Source organism: Acomys russatus, chromosome 1, assembly GCF_903995435.1.
Source record: "Acomys russatus chromosome 1, mAcoRus1.1, whole genome shotgun sequence".
NCBI classification, from domain to species: domain Eukaryota; kingdom Metazoa; phylum Chordata; class Mammalia; order Rodentia; family Muridae; genus Acomys; species Acomys russatus.
In genome coordinates this window covers 51,036,851-51,056,357 of record NC_067137.1, presented here as the reverse complement: position 1 = coordinate 51,056,357, position 19,507 = coordinate 51,036,851, and the positions used below count along the sequence as shown (strand labels likewise).

Below are 19,507 nucleotides of genomic sequence, written 5' to 3'. Positions count from 1 at the left end.
TATATCTGATTGCATATACAAGATACAAAATCAGTCTGTGTATAACTAAAAATTTTTAAATGTTATCAAATTAGCAATAATTTTATATTCTTTTGCAATAGGAAAACAAGCATTGAAGATGTAATACTGGAAGTCGTGTATTATGTATTAAATTAGGGTCAGCTAAAATTTTAAAACATTTAAGCATATGATTTATTTCTCTCACTTATTCAATGAATGATAATTAAATGCTAAAAGTAAAATAAAAAAAGTCTCCCACGATGTAGACAGTGAGCTTTTCAAGATTTTCTTGTACAACAGAAACTACTAAAAGTATTTCGATAAGTGGTAAGAATTCAGAGACTACCCAGAACGAGTCCAACACCAAGAACAAAGTGAGGCAAGAGAGAAATCCAACTCTATCTCAGAAGTACGGACATGGTAGCTCTGTTTGTCTCTGCTGGAGAAATGTCTGTAAAACCAACTCCAACAGCTTAAACAGGTGGCATTTTTGTGACCATTGGAAGCTAAGCTCAAGGAGAGCCAGTAAGGAGAGAAATATATCAACCCAGGAATGAAAATAGATGTGTTCCTTCTGGGTGCAAATAGAATCTATGTGAGTCAAAAGAATCCACACAACTAGAGCAAAGGGTAATCATAAGATGCAAAATATATGCCAAATGTGATAGAGGAAAAAAGGGAAGAGTCAAATGAGAAAATTAATTCAAACAACAAATTAAAATTCTGCTTTCAAAGTGAAACATTCAAATCATGGTTCCAAAGAATGTAGCAAGTAACCTAAGAGGGAGGGGGAGGTTATCAGTTAAAATGTGAATGGTCACAAGCACTTAAGCAAAATTTACAGTTGAGAACTTGAAAATTGCATATTTACAGAAAAAAGAAGCAATCAAATAAGGGTGGGGCTGGCACAGGTTTCATCAAAACAAAAAGTTATTCAACCTAATAAATCTTTGAAGTCTTCCTCTTTTAAAACCATCTTTCTACATATTGGTGAAAGTACTTTTGAACCTTAAATATTAGTAAGATTCTCTTTTCTTAATATTCAAAACCAGAGACAGGTTTCAAGGTAAAGTAGGTCATTAAAACACTCAGTGGATATTAACCCAACACAAATATCCCCTGAGTGTCTCAACTCAGTATGGGATCTGGACAGATGCTAGGACTGGCTGTTAGTAGAGTAGTGTGGAAGAACTGAGGAATGGAAGGACCTAAAGTGTTCAGGAGCCCCACATGGAGACCGTCAAGGCTGGCAAATCTGGAACCTCTGATGTAACATTCCAAGGAAAAATGTATGCGGTAAACCTAGACCCCCAGTTCAGATCTAGCCAATGGACAGCTCATTCTCCATGGTTGTAGGGAAAGCAAACAGGGACTGCCTCTGACTTGAACTCCGGTGCCCTCAATTTGATTACTTCCCCTTGGTAGGAAGCAGGTTATCTGCATGAGACTTGATAGGCTGTGGCGTGTGGTGGGGGAGGAGGGCACCTACTATCAGAGGTCTAGGGGAGGGGAATAAGACAAAAGAGGGAGAGAGGGTGAGAATCAGAAAATACAAGTGAGGGGATAACAATTAGGATGTAATCTGAATAAATTATAATTCAAAAATCAGGTTTTAATTTAGAAACCAATATAGACTTATAGATGTTTCAGGTCCAAAAAAAAAGTAAAAAATAAAATAAGACCAATACTTAGATTATTCTGTCAATGTGGCATGTGTCAATGGTAGACTTGCTGCAAAGCTCTGAACTAGCTTAGCCCACCTTTTTCTAATTTTATAACCATGTCATTTCTCTTTATGTAGAGACAGTTTTATGCCCACATTTGGATTTTACTAGAAGGTCAGAGTTGAGGCACATTATGTAAGATCACAAAATTCCTATTTTTCTAAGATGTTTTCTCTTAAATTTTTTGAAAAACTATCTGTGCTTTCTGCTCAATATTTACAATACAAATTATATAGTCTCTGCACTTCCCATGATATGCTACTGATATAAAAACATAATGTAGAATTTATTAGACAGAACAAATTATTTATTTTGATGATATTTAATTTGGGAATTCTTCAATATAGAAATTTTAGTAACCTGCCTTTCAACAACTAATAATTAAATTTTAAAGACAGGAGTTAATTTTTTTAAATCCCATATAATGGGAAATAGTCTCCTTCTCACCATACTTCCTGAAAGAGAAATAACTATCAAGAGTATAATTTGTGGCTTTTCCAAATAAAAAGGAATTACACAATAGCTAGGAAGTCATGTTCCTTCCTCACCTATGGAAGACAGGTGGCTTTAGTCACTTTATTCACAATCTATAGGAAATCTGACCAGATGAAGGGCCATGAGGGTCTGTTGGTGACACATATTAGAACTTCTAAGGTTTATATTACACACAGTGGCAACATGGCACTTCTTAATGACAACCACCCACTCCCGAAATGCTTTCCTACTGATGACTTTTCTCATTTTGGATTTGTCACTAGTGTATGGCATAAAGGTCAACAGAATATGCCCTATTAGAAGATGGCAGGAATACTCATAGTGGGAGACAGGACTCAAGTGGCAGTGGGATAGGTCAGAAACTCTGGGAAAGAGGGACAAAGCGAACATGGAGAACAGTCATCTATACCAGTGGAATTTGCAAGTGTGTCTGATGATGGAAGAACTGATTTATGTGGCCAGCTAAATGATAGCTCCTAGGAAAGAGAAAAGGAATTCTCATGCAACCGCAGCACACGTGTGCTCTTTTTACACAATCCAAGTGAGCAGGACACGTAGTCACAGAGGGATGAGTACTAAGTAAAGTAAAGGCAGGCGAAGAAATGGTTTATGTTCCAGTATGCCTGTTTGTTTCTTTTCAGTCGGGTAGACTTTACGATGAGTGTTGTATATATACATGATAGAAAGACTGCAGGGGGCATGGGACAAAGTACGACTGAGTAAATATAGAAGCATCATTTTGGTAGAAGATATCCTCCTTTCCTGAATGTTGTAAACAATGCAGTCACTCTGAACACCAACTGGAAGGAATCCTAAACGCCACTGCAAGGAAAGCGGTCCTTTCAGGTAAACCGGTGGTGGTGAGGGGTCACTGTAGGGAAGTTACACAACTCATTCCTCATTCCAATGGGGCTCCAGGGCAAAAAGCAGCACATGTGTCTCATGCGTATTCACTACAATCGGCCAGTTTTCAGGTCCTATATCCAGCAGCACCCAGTAACCTATGTGTACAGCCCAGCAAGTGAGACTGGTGGGTGAGTGTGGGAACGTCTAACCTAAACCAAGACTTGTATATCCCATTTTGGTTAGCTACCTCAAAAGAAGATCCAAATTCAATTTTTACCCTCACAAGTAATATTTTAGGTTTTTAATCATATCCACTTCTGTGCCTTCTAGTTAATATTTCTTTTTAATTCTGGCCCAGAATTAAATTTTTAAAATTATGTTTAATATACTCTTTTCTAAGTAACTGTGTAGTTTATTAGATACTGTTAATGTGCATCTTCCTGAGAACAAGTTTAGAAACTGAAAATGTGAAAGATTGTTACAAATTTGCGGATGTACATATGAAGACAATATAAAAACACAATTTGCCAAGTAAGTGGAGGAAGGGTGGATTTGATTCACTGATGCAACAAAATATCAGACATTTAAGAAGAAAAGGTAAAACACAAAATTCCTGAATCTTTTGATAAATAGTGAGAGTGATGACCATCAAAATCACAGGGTCAGGAAAGGAGTTAATACTTTGAGAAGTCTGAAAACATGAGGACACAGAGCCTGGTCCATAGAACAATCTGCAGGCGTAATAGTAAAACGAGGAAAATGCCACTGAGTCTTCTGTAAGCTTGGAAAGGAGCTGGGAAACTCAAAGGACAAAGAAGAATGTCACTGAAGGAAAGTGAACAGTGGGTCAGATTTATTGGCTTTATCCAGGGCTGTAGGATGAGTGAATGATCTGCCTGCATCTGTAGACAAGCTGTGTGGAGCCACAAAGCAAGAAATGTGGTTCTTATGTCCTCTCAAAGCAATCTCAAAGTGCAGCACCAAAGTCCGGTTGAGGAGAGATGGATGGTACCTTCGTTAGGTCTCCAATTGGGAAAAATATTTATCTTCATCATTATCCCAAACACAGCAATGACAGCACCTGAGCAAACTTTCTCTCTGGCCATCACTTCAATAGAAATTCACTGTTTACTTTGGAATGAGAGAGATTTCTACACGTTCTTAGGAATACAAAATAAATCTTGAAATGCAAATATTCAATGTTTATGAATAATAAATACATATTTAAAGAATAATATTCTTATGCTTTATTCATAACGTAAGCTGGTATGACTCCTGAATAATCATAGTAAATTCTTGTGAGGAAATATCAAAAAGTTATGATTAAATTTAACTAAAATGCTTTGTAATTGCAATCCTAATACTTTATACTGTTTTTAATTTTAGTAAAAATTATTGAAATTTGTTTTGTTATCTTTATTACAATTTTGGTAGTAAAATTGTAATTTATTTTAATCTCTAATATAATACGATTAGTCTAGTATCTTAATATTCAGCAACTGCTTCAGTTATAATGAGCCTTACAGTTAGTCATTTGAAGAGTATGCTTTTTTATTGCTGTGTATAGACTTTACCACCAGGGAGCGCTCAGCCACTGTAGTTTATTAAAAAGTGTTCTTTAGGTAGGAAATTTCCTACCTGTCCTACTATCAAAGAGACAAAGATACTGTTTAATTATTTATAGTATAAGGACCAGTCTTAAACTGAGGCACTTGAGAAATCGTTCTCTGTCTAAGAGAGTGTTAGCATGATGGTGAAAGGAGGTTTCCATGGGGAAGAGTGTAAGGTGTGTGTGTGTGTGTGTGTGTGTGTGTGTGTGTGTGTGTGTGTGTGTAAGGGGAAGGAGATTTCTCACTCCCTGTTTGGAAGATTTGGGAAGTCCTCCTGAGATGAGAGAAATAAATGCTTTGCCAAACAACTCAAAGTTCCCTATTGCTTCTTGAGAACTCAAAAGAGCAAGGATAAAACATAAAGGAATCATATGAAAGATAAACATGGATAAAATTTCACATCATAATAACCAAAGTTCAACATTTCTTAACAAAATGCAGTATCTCGGAATTTCAATTAGGATGCATGTCCAGTTAAACTTAATAGTAACTTTTGGATTGTTTGACTCTGAGAAAAGTTGTTTGTTGTTTTCTAATTGTTAAGCCAGCTCATTAAGTGAACAAACAATTTAGGCAAGTATACCTGCTTACACAGTCCCTCCTCCAAGCCCCAGCTTGATGGATAAGTACAATTACCAAACATACACTCAAGTTTGTCCTCAGGTCTTCCTCTTTCAAGGAGAGAGAGGTAACACACAATATCCTTGAGGTGGATCACTTCTGGGGAGCACGTATTTGCTGGAGAAGAACGTGGAGGGGTGATGGCACCCTTATTCATCCTCAGACCTGGAAAACATATTTATATTCATATATTTAAAATATTCATGGTCATTTAAAATACAAAATGACTATGACGAAAAGCACTAGCTACTGTGAACTTATATATGTGTGTATTTATGTATATGTATATATCTTAAATATAAGATAAACAAAAGCACTAGAACACCAATGTATTAGCTTTCCACATATTCTGTGAATGGTGTGAACAAGAGGGGGTTTCCCAGATCCAGCGGCAGGAGCTCAGCAGGCTACCACTGTAGGATAATAGAGTCAGTTTAGTATTTGTCCATGGGCTGTGACATGATGCAAAGAGTTAATACAGAAGGAACCCATTTCCATCTTCCTTTCTTTGTATTAGATAGAAATCCAGTGCTCCAACTCAGATTACAAGGCTCAGCAACAAGTAGCTTTGGTTCCTGGCCTGAGACCTTGTGTCCAAATATTTTTATGAACTGTGTTCTACTAAGACAATTGTAAAGAAATTAAATATTTGTTCAAAGTTGCTGATGACAGTACAAAACAGGAGCTCCTTCACATGGAAGACTCATTTCACAGAGAAGCCTTTGAAACCACATCATAAGCACCTGAAGAGGCCTAAGATAAAACTCAATTATAACCAAGGTGTACATTTGACAAGAAGCATTTGACCAGGATGACTAGTGGGCTGAGTGTCTTGTGGATTCCTAGTCCATCAACAGCTATAGGGAAGAATAAATCAAATAAATGCAGTCTGACCAGCTGTCCTGTTTGGCGTGCATCCCCCTAACAGATCCGTTTGCACCTCTAACTCTTTCTGTTCTACTTGTTATCTCATCTGGCCATCTCAGTGTTCTCGAACATCAACTGTAATGCTTTATTAAATGCCTTCACTCCTCATCTTTGCTGATGTTGTCACTAATAATAGGTTTCTTTTATAGTGTTTTTAATATCAGGCCAGAATCACTAACAGGGGCTTTCACATATCATCTCACTTAATTCTCACATTAACCTTGGGAGGTCAACTATACTACCCTCACATGACAGAGGAGAAATAGGTTTATAAATATGGATGTCCCAGAGTTTTCACCGCCAGCCATGCAAGTCTGTCTTCCTCATTTAAGTCTGCCAATCTGTGCAGTATTTTCCTTCAAGACACCAATGAACATAAGGGAAAGAATTTACACATTAACATAAACCCACATGAGCACAATTTGTGGCTTTTATAACAACATAAATATTTTCTATGATAACTTATATTCTATTACTTGTCATTTTATTCTGAACATTTCACAAGAGAACCTCCCAATGGAATCTACAGCACATGTAGGTATCAGAGCCCTGTGTGTGGGACACTCTTCACTCACTCACTTTGCTTTTCCTTGCTATGTCACTACATTACACACCAACTCTACTCTCATTCACACCTGTCAGTGAGATATACATTTGAAATTAATTCTTCTTCACAATGCAAGGATCAATACCTCACAAATACAAACTAATAGTTCTTTTTACATGGAAGAAAGAAAAAACTCAAAGATAATAAGGAGCTTTAAAAGGACCTCAGCATTCCCCCAAATAACTACAAAGGCCAACCAGAGCTTAGCTGGCTGGAGGCATCAGGGATTTTAATTTATTATTGACCCATAGTGTTGACCCTTGAAGTAGCTGTAATTCCAGATTTAGAAGACAAAACAGTAAATTACGGTGATAAACTATGACATGAGTCATCCGGCTGGGGAGCTAAGCCTTTTTCTTAAATGCCCGACTCAGGATCTTTGAAATGATGTAATCATCTTAATTTAACTCTTTAACATAAGATCTTCCAATTGAGCAAGGGAGAACAGTGAGAAAGAAAGTTAAACTGTACATGTTTCTATAGGAGTTAACGAGTATGGCTATCTGTTTTCTTAATACTGTTTTAAAGTAAAAATGGAGACTATGAGGGCTGAAAACTCCATTTTTGTTTCCCAGTGTACACTGTATAATGTGAGAAACCATATATGTATACACACTTTAGCATTTCTGGCCCTAACGCCTTTTTATAAATATCAGCTTTATTATAAATATAAAATTTATATCCAGTTCCCTATTTAAAATATGCAGTAAATGGCTTTTGGGCTGCTCACAGAACTGGGAAACCTTTGCCACCATCAAGATTATATTTTTGTCTCTGTCCAAACTATCTGCATTCACAGGCAGCTACTCTGTCGCCATCTACACAGTTTCCCGAAGCCACTCATCTGCTTTCTGTTTCTACAGATTTTTAGCAGCACTTTTTGAAGAAAAATATTTTTTTTGTTTGAAGACACATACATATTCCTGTCTTTAGGCTGATAACATTTTGTAAATAAAAGCTTCACTGTGCATTTAATTGTCACCATTATATTTTAAATATTTTAAGTGCAAGAATATGGGCATATACGCAATCCATATATTATAACACTAAGAAATGTTTCCAAAAGACTAATTAAGAGAAATTTGAGTGTACTCAATATGTCCTCTTCATAATTATTTGTAGCATTTATCTGACTAAAGATAAACTTCTGAGACAATTCTGACAAAAAAATATCAAAGCAGACGTTAATGCTTTAAATATATGTTTCTGAAAACCTAAATGGATAACACGATAAAGGAGAAAGGCCATCGTTCTCATGTTTTATACCCTCCTAGCCACGGATAAACTCTCACTATCAACTTCTCCCCATAGTTGTTACTCTGGCTGACTGTGCTGGCTAATCTTACGTCATCTAACACAAATACTAGTTATATGAAAAAAAGGGGAACACAGCTAAGAAATGATTCCATATGCTCCAGTATTGGGGAATTTTTTAAATTAGTGATTGATGGTGGAGGGACTGGTGGTCCAGGGTTCTATAGGAAATTAGAATGAGCAAGGCATGGTGAGCAAGCAGCCCTCTTCCATGGCCTCTACACCAGCTCCTGCCTCCAGGCTCCTGCCCTGGATTTCCTACTCTGGCTTAATTCAGTGATAGAGTACAGTGTGGAAGTGTAAGCCCAGTCAACCTTTTTTTTTCCCCAACTTGCTTTTTGGTCATGGTGCTTTGCTGCAGCAATAGAGACTCTGACTAACAGAGTAGCTTGCACAGGCATTCCTTTACACAGCCTCCATAGTCTATTGCAATTAATTTCACTATTTTTTAAAATTTCTCAGGCTCAACAATGTTGACATTTAAATATTTTAGGACATTGTAACTATCATCTATCAGGAATTGTATGGTAATTAAAATTTTAAATTAGCTTATTTCACTTAATAATATATGTTTCAGTTTCTTCCATGTCTTTTTTTTTTTTTTACTTAGATACTAAGTTGATTTAATCATCACAGAATTGAATAAACTTGAAGTTATTAATAAATGGAAATGATTCATCAAGCAGGTTTATTCCTACTCTCAAGACCTCTATATAAGCAGTATGGTCTGGCTTAGGAAATAAAAATCCCCCTTCATATTTTCGCTCCCTGAAAGAAGGCACCGTGACTCACTCTTTCTTCATAAAGATCATTTTTGTAGTCTAGCATCTAATTTTTATCTCTTTCCCTCAATCTAGCTGGAGGTATTTTTCAATACTTGTTTCCTTCTACCTCTTTGACTTCCTTAAGGTCCTTTTAAGATGTTTGCATTAGCCATTATTGAACACAGAGATGATACATGGCAGCAGAGTGGGGAGGCTTCTTCCATGACCAGGGACCCTCAATTGAATGATAAGTGGAGTCCAGCACATCAGTAGCCTCTGACAAAGAGGCTCGAACTCTATTTTTCATTAACAATGACATTTATTTTCCTCAATAAATAGTAGGGTTTTAAAAAAACATTTGAAAGTGAACATGAAAACCAGAGAAAAGAAAAGCGGTTTATTTTGCCTCAAGTCACTGTATTTAGCTCTTAGCTTTGAGGATGGTGAGTGATATCAGTTTCCTGGTTCTCACTTACCTTGCCTTTATGACCTTAAACACTATCCCAGAAATCTGTAGCAAGCACACACACACACACACACACACACACACACACACACACATACTATGCATATTCATACATACAATCCCAAATAATTATGTTGCATACATGTTTATTGTAATATACAATAAAGTCCTGAAAGAAGTAAGAATTATAATTATAGTGCATTAATGTGATCAGGAATACATAATTTGTATTTCAAGGATATTTTTCAAAGGTAATATCACCACGTACATATGTGTTTAAATTTATGTACTTATAAGCATTTTCCCCAGAGCTGCAATTTTAGGAACAACATTAGTAAAATTAAATGATGCCCATTACTGCATTCTTCAGTAACATGGCTTCTACTGTACTCTCTTCTAGACACAATTCCCCTTCAAGAAAAAGTTGACAGGATTTGTCTTTTTAGCTTCTTTCGTCTCTTGGTGAGAGTCAATCTCGGAACCTCAGCCCTGCTGGGTGAGTACATGCCTCTTACATTTAGTAAGACATCAAATCTCTCTCTCTCTCTCTCTCTCTCTCTCTCTCTCCCTCTCTCTCTTCTGTGTGTGTGTGTGTGTGTGTGTGTCTCGTATAAATGTTTACTTATGCACACATAAGGACTAGCAGTTGACATAGCTGTCTTCCTTAATTTCTCCCAGTGTATCCTTTGAGAGAGAAACTCACAACACAATAGAATTGACAAATTCAGCTGGACTGGCTAGCCAGCAAGTTCCTAGAATCTTCCTCTCTCTGATTTTCCACCATTGTAATTATAAGTACCACAATGCCTATTATTCGTGTGGATGCTGCGGGTCAAACTCAGATCCCCATGCTTGCACAGCAAGCACTTAAAGGCTGAGTAGTCATCTCAGCTTCTCAGGGTTCAGTGTTTGTCTGCTTTGTATGTTTTGTCTATTTTCTGTGTTTTGTTGTTTCATTTAGTTTTGTTTGAGGTGGTACCCTAGGAAGCTGAGGCTGGCCATCTAGCTCGCTGGATTACTGAGACAGGTCTGGAACTCCTGATCTTCCATTCTCTAACTCTAAAGTGATGAGAAATGTCACAGACTGCACACAGCAGATAACACACAGACTTTTAAAACACATTAAATGAATGCCTTTGCTTCAGCTTGCATTGTTTTTAAACAATACTATTCAGATAACGACAAATGTACCACTATTTCTATTCCTTTCCTTCAGTTCTGCAAAAGAAATATGTAAGGCTACAACCATGACTTATATTTCTAAATATACAAGGAAACAAAACACTAGAAATTAAAGTTTTATTTTTTTATTCTGTAAATATGAAGAGATTCATGAGTATTATAAAGATATTTATTGAAGAGTGTGCTACTATTTCCATCATTGATACTCATGATCGTGTTATATGTCATGGACAGGCAAAAATAAATACAATTGACACAGTACTGTGATATAGCTTATTATTCTTACACTTACCCTCTTAAAATATAAAACTTACTTGTCCTAATATACTGTAGTTTTTTATTCCTAGCACTTAACAAAACTAGCAGTGAAAGAGGCACATTGTTATTCCTCGTGATATGAAGACAAGGTGGCAACAGTCCCTGTCCAGTGACTGGGGTGAGACCAATTCCTCTGCTTTCATCTGTATAGATATGGGAAAACAATACAAATGATAGATTCTGAAATAAGTAGCAGACAATAAGAAGTGCAGTAGTTCTACTAACAGACCTCTGGCTGCTGGTTCTAACATTCTTGCAGAGTGGTCTTTGAGCCCATCCTTTCATTTGGGAAATAGGTAGAACATCAGTGAGCGATGTCCACTCCTAGTCAGAAGGCTGCACTGGAGTCAACTGTCAAAGACATGCAGTCTAATCTGAGTTTCCGCTCAATTCAGAACCACTAACAGCCGATGTATCTGTGCCACCACTGTCCAGCTGCGCCAGCTGACACTTCAGAGCTTGAAACTAGAAAACTAAGGGCTCAAGGCCAGTCTCAGCTACCCAGGAAGTCTGAAGGCCAGCCTGAGCCACATGAGACCCTGTTTCAAACTACACAAAATGAAACTCCTCAGTGGTAGAAATCTTCGAACTTTCTACTCTTCACTACGATAGCATAAGCTACATAGGGCTTTTGATCAGATACAAATTAGTGAATGAAAATTGATATTATTCTTCATTTCATTTAAATTGGAGTAGTTACCAGCAGTCAGTAGCAGCCATATGATATATTGCCACCAGAGTGTGGATATGGAGGCCAGAGGGAGACATCCATTGTTTTCCTAAAAAGTATTTGTTATGTATTTTAAGACACAATCTCAGTCATTTAAGGTGAAACTTGCAGATTCATATACTCTTTGACTAGCAAGTCCCATGGATTCTTTGTCTATGACTTGCTAGTATACATATATAACTGCAAGTTGGCTGAAGTTGGTCATGGTGGCATCTATCTGCAATACTTGCAAATTATGAGGTAAGGGGTGAAATATTGGATTCTTATGATGATACTTATGAGGTAATGGATTCTAGGTGAGTGTGCGCTCCAAATTGTCCTTGACATACCCATATCACTGCGCCCCCAGCAAAAATATACATAATAACATACTTTGGATGCTTGCTCATTGTTATCTGGAATTATTTAAAAAGTTAATTACTTATTAAAGAGGATAATTTCTATTTGCCCATAACCTACGTAGTGAAATAAATTCTAATAACATTCCTTAAATGCATGGCATATCTTTCAGAATATATGACACTTTATAAGAAAATGAAAATTAAAGAAAAATGTGATCATGATATGTGAAAACCAAAACACTAGAATACAGGCTGTTCAGTGAATAGTGAGGATAAGCTGACGTTTATTGATTATTTACAGTGTATTTACTTTTATTTTAAAGACTTCCATACATTATTATTTTATACTCTTTAAACCTAGTAAAATAAGAACATTCATTATTCCCATCTAAGAAAACAGATATAAAGAAACTATAAAAGTACAATTTAAATGGCTCTCTGAAATGCACTTTAAACATGTCTGTGTGGTGAGGGAAGGAGGGAAAGAGGGAAAGAGGGGGAGGTATAGTTCCTGTTTCTGACTCTCAATAAATAATTTAAAAGATATATTGATTAGTCCATAGACATTTATAGAAAAAATACAGTCCTGATCCAGCCATTACAATATTATACATTTGTGAATGAACCTTAAAAGTATATTTTCTTCATGTAATTACACATATGCTCACATGTTTAACCAAATTTCAGCATAGTTGTTGAAGGGAGGTGGGCTATGAATGAATTTTCTTATCTATATTTTTAAAACAGAAATAAAACTAGCATGCTGCTTAAGAGTGCAAATCTGAATTAACATCCAGGCCACTCACCATTACAACATTCAAATGTGGCTATTGAGCAGTGACAATAAAGCAGTGATGAAAGCAGATTTCAACACCCCACTTCCATAGAGTGCTTATCATCGTGGAAGAAAGCAAGCTCTCAGCATCTGAGATCTTTTTCATTCTGGCTACTGTGAGGTAGGAAATGCACAGCACTTCCTTGTTAAATGAGGTGCATATGGATCTGGGCATCTGCACCACCAACTTTTTTTTTTTTTTTTTTTTTTTTGCCTTCACTAAAATACTACAAGCTCTGCAAGTATTTTTAAACATAGAAGTACAAAATATTAAGATTACACTACTATTTAACATGCAGTTATTAAGGGGTGTTTTTAATCTTTTATTCTGGGAAGACAAAATTTATAACAAAATGTAAACATTTTGAGAGACTTATTCATGAAAAAATTCAGGCAGAAAAATAATTTTAATTATATTTTATTATTTTTAATATATATTATATATAATTAACTTATATATAATTAGGTTTTATTAATTATAGCCATTGGCTGCAGCATAAAATATTTGTTGATGTAAACTAAATGCAAATTACAGATACCACTTCCATGGGCAAATAGAAGTGTGAATTCAGCACTAAAGCAATGTGAGGTATTCAATGGTTTGTATAAATAAAGGAATCCCTTAAGGACTAGAAATCCTTAGATTTTTTTTTCTAGAGTATTTGTATGCCAGTTTCAACGCTCATTACACCAAGAAGAACAGTTATATTGATACCAATATGTGCAGCACTGTATTTTAAATGTTGACTATGTACCAGAAGTCTTGTTCACTGTCATGCAAATCTTAATGTCTGTGTACTTTGAGTGTGAAGAGGCCCTGTCTCCCCTTGGTTCTTCTCTTCAGGAAACTCAGCTAGTTCATTAGGCCTAGAAGATTTATCAGGCTACTTTATAATGGAAAACACATACATACACACACACATACACACACACACACACATGCACACGGAAAGACACACTTTCTCCATCTCACTTCCCTGTCTCTGTGTGTGTCATAAACACCCACATGCACACATGGAACCTTGATTTTTTAAAACCCGCTATCATACGTAACTCTACTTGAAAAAATACTGTATTGGCATAAGCTGTCATGTTGTAGGACCGTTATCAGACTGACTGCCTCCACTTGTGGTGTGTTGATGGCTCTATCTCCTATTTCCTAATCTTATATTTAAGATATGTATTTTTTTAAAGTGCAGGGATATGGATACTTAGTCTCTCATTCCTATTCTCTGTACCCTAGTCTGCAGTACTGTGGCTGGCACTCTCTACTAAGGACAACCCTGGGGATTCTGAGAGCTTTCAGAGAATCGTAATGTTTGAATGACTTTCATTAACAAGGCTGTTTTTCTCACTCTCGCTTTCTCAGGATTGCATGCTGAAATATTTAAGAGCCCACATGACACAACGATATAAACAGATGCAGATGTGAGCTTCCAGGACACCATCCATACACAAGGGGTTTCAACATTGCAAAACAATACTGTACTTCAAATATCACTCTGGAACTGATAATTGGGCACTAGCCCAAAAGTCATGTCCCACCAAAGTCTTCACTTACTAGGAGATTGGGATAGATGTGAGGACATCCTACTGAGACTCTAGGTAAGAGAATATAGGAGATGGGGAAATAGAAGGACCCAGAGGGTCCTAGAAACCTACAAGAAGAACATCATGATGGGTGCATCAGGACCCAGGGGAGTTGGCTCAAACCATTGCACTAAGCAAGGACAATACAATAGTAAACATTGAACTGCTATTCTGATCTATCCAATGGGCAGGACACTCTCCACAGTTATGTGGAGAGTGGGGACTGACTTTGACATAAACTCTGGTGCCCCATATTTATCCACCTCCCTTTGGTGGGGAGGACTGATGGCACTGAAAGAAAGAATAAGCAGGCTACCAAGCTGAGATTTGATAGCATGTGATCATATAGTCGGGGAAGAGGTCCCCCTCGGTCATAGACCTAGGGGAGGGGAATAGGGTGAAAGCAGGAGGAGGGAGGAGTGGGAGGATACAAGTGATAGAATAACAATTGAGATGTAATCTGAATAAATCAATAAAATAAAAAGAGACCAATTATTTTTAAAATGAGATACTTTGTTATCCTGTGATGTGTCCATTGCCCCGCTTCTATTATGTCTCATCTTTAATGAAGCAAATATTAATATATATCACACAAATTTGTTTTCCAAATTAGAAAATTCCTGAGATCAAACAATGAGAATGTTACTTTGAAAGTACATCGCTGCACACAAGCTGCATGTCCTTCAGGTCCGAAGAGGAGCACTGTCACAGATGAGACTGTGGGAGCAAGGACAAGTCAATCGCCTATGCATCCTACAGTTTAAGATTCAGGTAGCAGAGTGCTCCACCCCCAGCCTGAGACCCAGTGACGCTCCTGCTAGTTGGTGAAATACAGCTGTCCTAGGGTACACTCAGAAGAGTTCTGAGGTTCAAGTCCACTAATGCTCTTACTGCACTTCTGATCTAAGGAGGCTGGGAATGAATGTCTACACAGAAGAGCCTCAGATACAAACATCACTTGAGCACTGCTGTGATCTGAGTTGTGTCTCTGCTCCAGGACTCTGATGCTCGGTTCCTCCAGAGCAATGAGCATACTGGCTGCCTGTTGTTGCAGAAATATTATTTTTCAGACCTCCTTCACCTTCTAAACAAGCTCATGTTTGGTAAAATGCAGTGAAATCTCTGTCTTCTTGATTGGAACATATCTGTGGTGCAAAATTAGCCCAGAAAAAGAAAAAATGTTCTGAGATCTCAGTTCTAAATTTAAATATAGAATGATAAATGTCATAGTTGATTTTTAAATATTAAAATATCCTATGCACATATTATTTTATTATGTTTTCAATATACAATTATTTATATTTGTCTAGTAATTTTGAAAAAAATCCAAACTTGATGAAAATGCCTTCTAAGATCATTAAGGGAACATGAATGTGTATGTTAAATTATAAATCATAATGAGTTCTATTTCATATACTGTTTACTGCTCTAGGGACATTTAAAAAATCAGCGTCAAGTGTAAGTCCCACTGTAGACCACAGACCATTTTCAATCAAATGTCCTTTTTTCTCTTTTGTGAGGCTTACTATCTGCACATTTCTAAGCAAACATACTCACCACCTGAGAGGAGAGCAGGCTTGCTCTTTGTGTTAGGGCTGGAATGGGGGAATTTGTTGCTGAATGACATGAAAAGGTGTGCAGTGAAATCATCAGGGAGCTCAGCTTCCAGAAAGGTCTTCATGAACAGCTTGAAGCCTTCAAAATCTATGGTCTAGAAAAAACAAAATTTAAGAATGTAATTTCAGATGCACCGAAAGAACAGGGCATTTTACCACATTGAGAAATTACCTGAGATGTCTTCTATATCCAAGTCTACAAAAGAAAAATACTATTATGAGCCCAAGGCTTAGTGGTTCTATGCTGTCTTGGCAATGGCAAAAATGTGTCTCACATTTAATTGTGTAGAACAAAGATAACATGATTTCTAGTTACTGTATTTTCTTGCACATAAGATTGCGTTTTAACCCCTGAAATATCCGGGCCAGTGTTTCTTTTCCTTGCTTCCCAAGTCTGGGGGATAGAGTGGGGCATGCTGCAGCTCTGTGCGGAGAGTGTGAAGCAGGGAAGAGCAAGCTGCACTCATCTTCCTGTACCTTGAGGAGGAGGAGACCTTGAACCTGGACTGGCTCTCCACCAGAACCCACCCATTTGGAGGACTATTTTCTGGTTACATGTGGAGCTTGCCTTAAAGGGGCAGTGTAGGCTAGCACTGGCTGTCTGCCAGCATTTAATAAAGCACAGGGCTGGCTATGCCCTGCCAGCAAATAGACACATCCCTGAGTCTGCTGCACAGGGTGTGCATTAGTAGAGTGGGTAGGTTTATACGGTGAGTATATTCCAAATTCTATATTTTAACTGGAAAAGCTGGGGGTCATCTTATATGCCCATTGTCTTATAAGCTGGAAAAATACAGTAGATGTTTCTATCTCGACAGCAACCACATGGCATAAAATTTTTACCCTTCCACCTCCAGTAATTGGCATTGCTATTTTCAAACCCATAGATTTTTCCTGGGTAGCTCAGGTACCTCAGGTACAAGCTGAAGTAGAGTCACATTATTTATAAAGCGGGCACGCAGAATGAATGACAGAAATTTTCACCTCTTTTCTTCTCAGTAATGGTGCTTGTTTGTTTTGAGAATTGAAAAAAGCAATCAACAAAAATTTAAAATCAAAACCAACATCAATTGATTGAACATTTCAAAACTTCACATACAGAATTCTAATGAAACATATTGTACTGCCGTTAACTGTCCTCCAATCCATACTTAATTTAAGGCACTCATTTCAGGGTAAGAGTCCCAAGCCCACTTGAAAGGCTACTGGAGGCAAACATTGTCTCATCTCAAGCTTAATTCAGACTGCACAGGAGCCTCAGCAATCATGCTTTCTCATAGCAGAGGAGAAAAACAGGTAAGGTGACTATTGCTGAGATATTGAGACAACTGCCTATGTTTGGAGGCAAAATGTGGATACTGTTGGCCAGGCATGAATAATACTCCTGAGGCTGAAGGGACATGTTGAAGGGGTGTGTTCTTGAAACAGGTGTAGGTGGGAACAAAGAAAGGCTTGGGGAATTACTACACCTAGAAGATCTACACAGAAGCCAGAAAAAACAAAACAAACAAACAAAAAAACAGGTATCTGAAGAGGAACAGTATGTGTCAGATGGTTGCCTCACAGACTTAAAAGGACCTTTTCTCACCCAGGCCAGTTAATTTACTGGGATGAAATTGAAAATAGGGAAAACTGGCAGCTGATAACTTTCATTTTATCAAGGTGCCTAGAGGATAAGAAAAGATTCTGTAAACTATTTCTTTTAAGATGAAACATGCCTGTCTTTTATGTTTAATAATATTTAAGAAAAATGAGAGAGAATGTATATGCCGTATATTCTTATACATTATAAACATATTTTATGAGATGGTATTATTTTTGTTAAATTTAAGATAAATCACATCTTTCCAAGGCATCCAAGATATTTATGATATCACATAAAATATTAAAGTATGAGTAATGAACTTATTAAACTGTATATGTATATATAATTTATATAGTTTATATTTTTATTGAGTATAATCTCAAGAAATTAAAATAATTCATTACCTTTTCTGTTAGTTGTTTCTTCAATATGATATATGATATCATCACTTCTCAGTTGTCTGAATAAAAATCGGTATGAAGCACTTTACAAAATCTTTGTCATATTAATAATAAAATTTTAAAAATCATAAAATGAGTAAGTAAAAGGTAATTACATCAGAAATGCATGAGTTATTTTACATATTAATTTGTCTATTCATTGACTCAAAAATGATAACATTCACTCGCTCCCTAAATGAAACTATCATCTTTTCTTTTTGTTCTGTAATCAGGAAACACTGTTAAATTACTGAGTTCAAAGAATAAAACATTTTTAAATAGCTTACTTCTTACAAGAGGGTCATTGCAGACAAGAGTGGACGAGCATCCTGTCAATTCTTCAGTGAATTATAGGCAATGATGTCATAAGATCTATCTATAGGTAAAGGTTTACTGATGATGTGGAGCTGTTTCCTGACATCCTCCCTGCATTCTTTAGGGAAAATCTTTCTGATATACTTCTGGTGTTATATATGGCACAGTGCTATAAAACCCAAATGACCTTATGGCCAAAACCTATCTGACTCAGTGTTACCAAGTCACATTCACTAAGGAAATATTTTCCAGTGTTTCCTGTGTTACCCATTATTTTTCTATGTAAAACAACTTTCAGATATCGCCAAAAATCATGCTGCCTAAATCATAAGGCTTTTGTCATAAATGAACGATATACTTAATTTACATATTTCCTTTATAACATAGAATAGTGGGGAAATTTCAAATTTGTATGTGAGTTCTAGTGCTGTAATTAGTTTTGGAAAACTCAGAGATTTATATAAAATAAGATTATATGTAGTGCACATTAATGAAAAATGAGTGGAAGAAATTACATGGAACCTGACTAAAGAAAAACTGCCTATAAAGTCTAATACATATATGATGTTTAATTTATTTCATTATTTTATATTATTTTTGTACACACACACAGACATACAAAGGAATATGCATATTTGGTATTTCAAGACAGGGCTTCTCTGGGTAACATCTCTGGCTCTCCTAGAACTCGCTTTGTAGACTAGGCTGGCCTCTTAGAAATCCTCCTGCCTCTGTCTCCTGAGTGCCACCACATACCGCTTAATTTTTTGTGTTTAATACATCTGGACTGCAATTTCTTACCGTCCATTCCTCCCATCCCCCTCCACCTCCCGTCTCCCCACAGACCCACTCCCCCCTTGATTTCCCTTCAGAAAGGATAATGCAGACACAGAATAATTAGATCAATAGCAAAAAAAAAATTATAAATACAGACTTCTCAATGCTACTGCAAAGTTCTGATGAGTACAAAACAGGCTTCTACGTCCTGTTTGGCCATTTGAATCCTTTGCTCTCAAAGTTTCCTTAACAATAGAAATGTAACACTGCTATTTATCCAGGCACAAAACAATGAATAAAGTCATGTGTCTCTTTCTTGTTCTTTTTCTTTGTCAGGTTTGGACTTAGAACTTTCTCTTATTTACAAAATTCTCCATGTTCATACTAGGTTCTGAATTCTGTGT

General features: G+C 36.7%; 1 protein-coding gene across 1 annotated transcript in view; it reads right to left on the bottom strand.

Moving 5' to 3' along the window:
• The window catches only part of Dgkb (diacylglycerol kinase beta), a 696,235-nt gene that overhangs the window by 504,317 nt on the left and 172,411 nt on the right, over positions 1-19,507 (bottom strand). Inside the window, exons 5-6 of the mRNA XM_051145066.1 lie at positions 15,928-16,081; positions 5,321-5,461 (exon numbers count right to left, since the gene is read on the bottom strand). Of these exons, the coding sequence (XP_051001023.1) occupies positions 5,321-5,461; positions 15,928-16,081 (295 nt within the window). The remainder of the gene's footprint in view (positions 1-5,320; positions 5,462-15,927; positions 16,082-19,507) is intronic.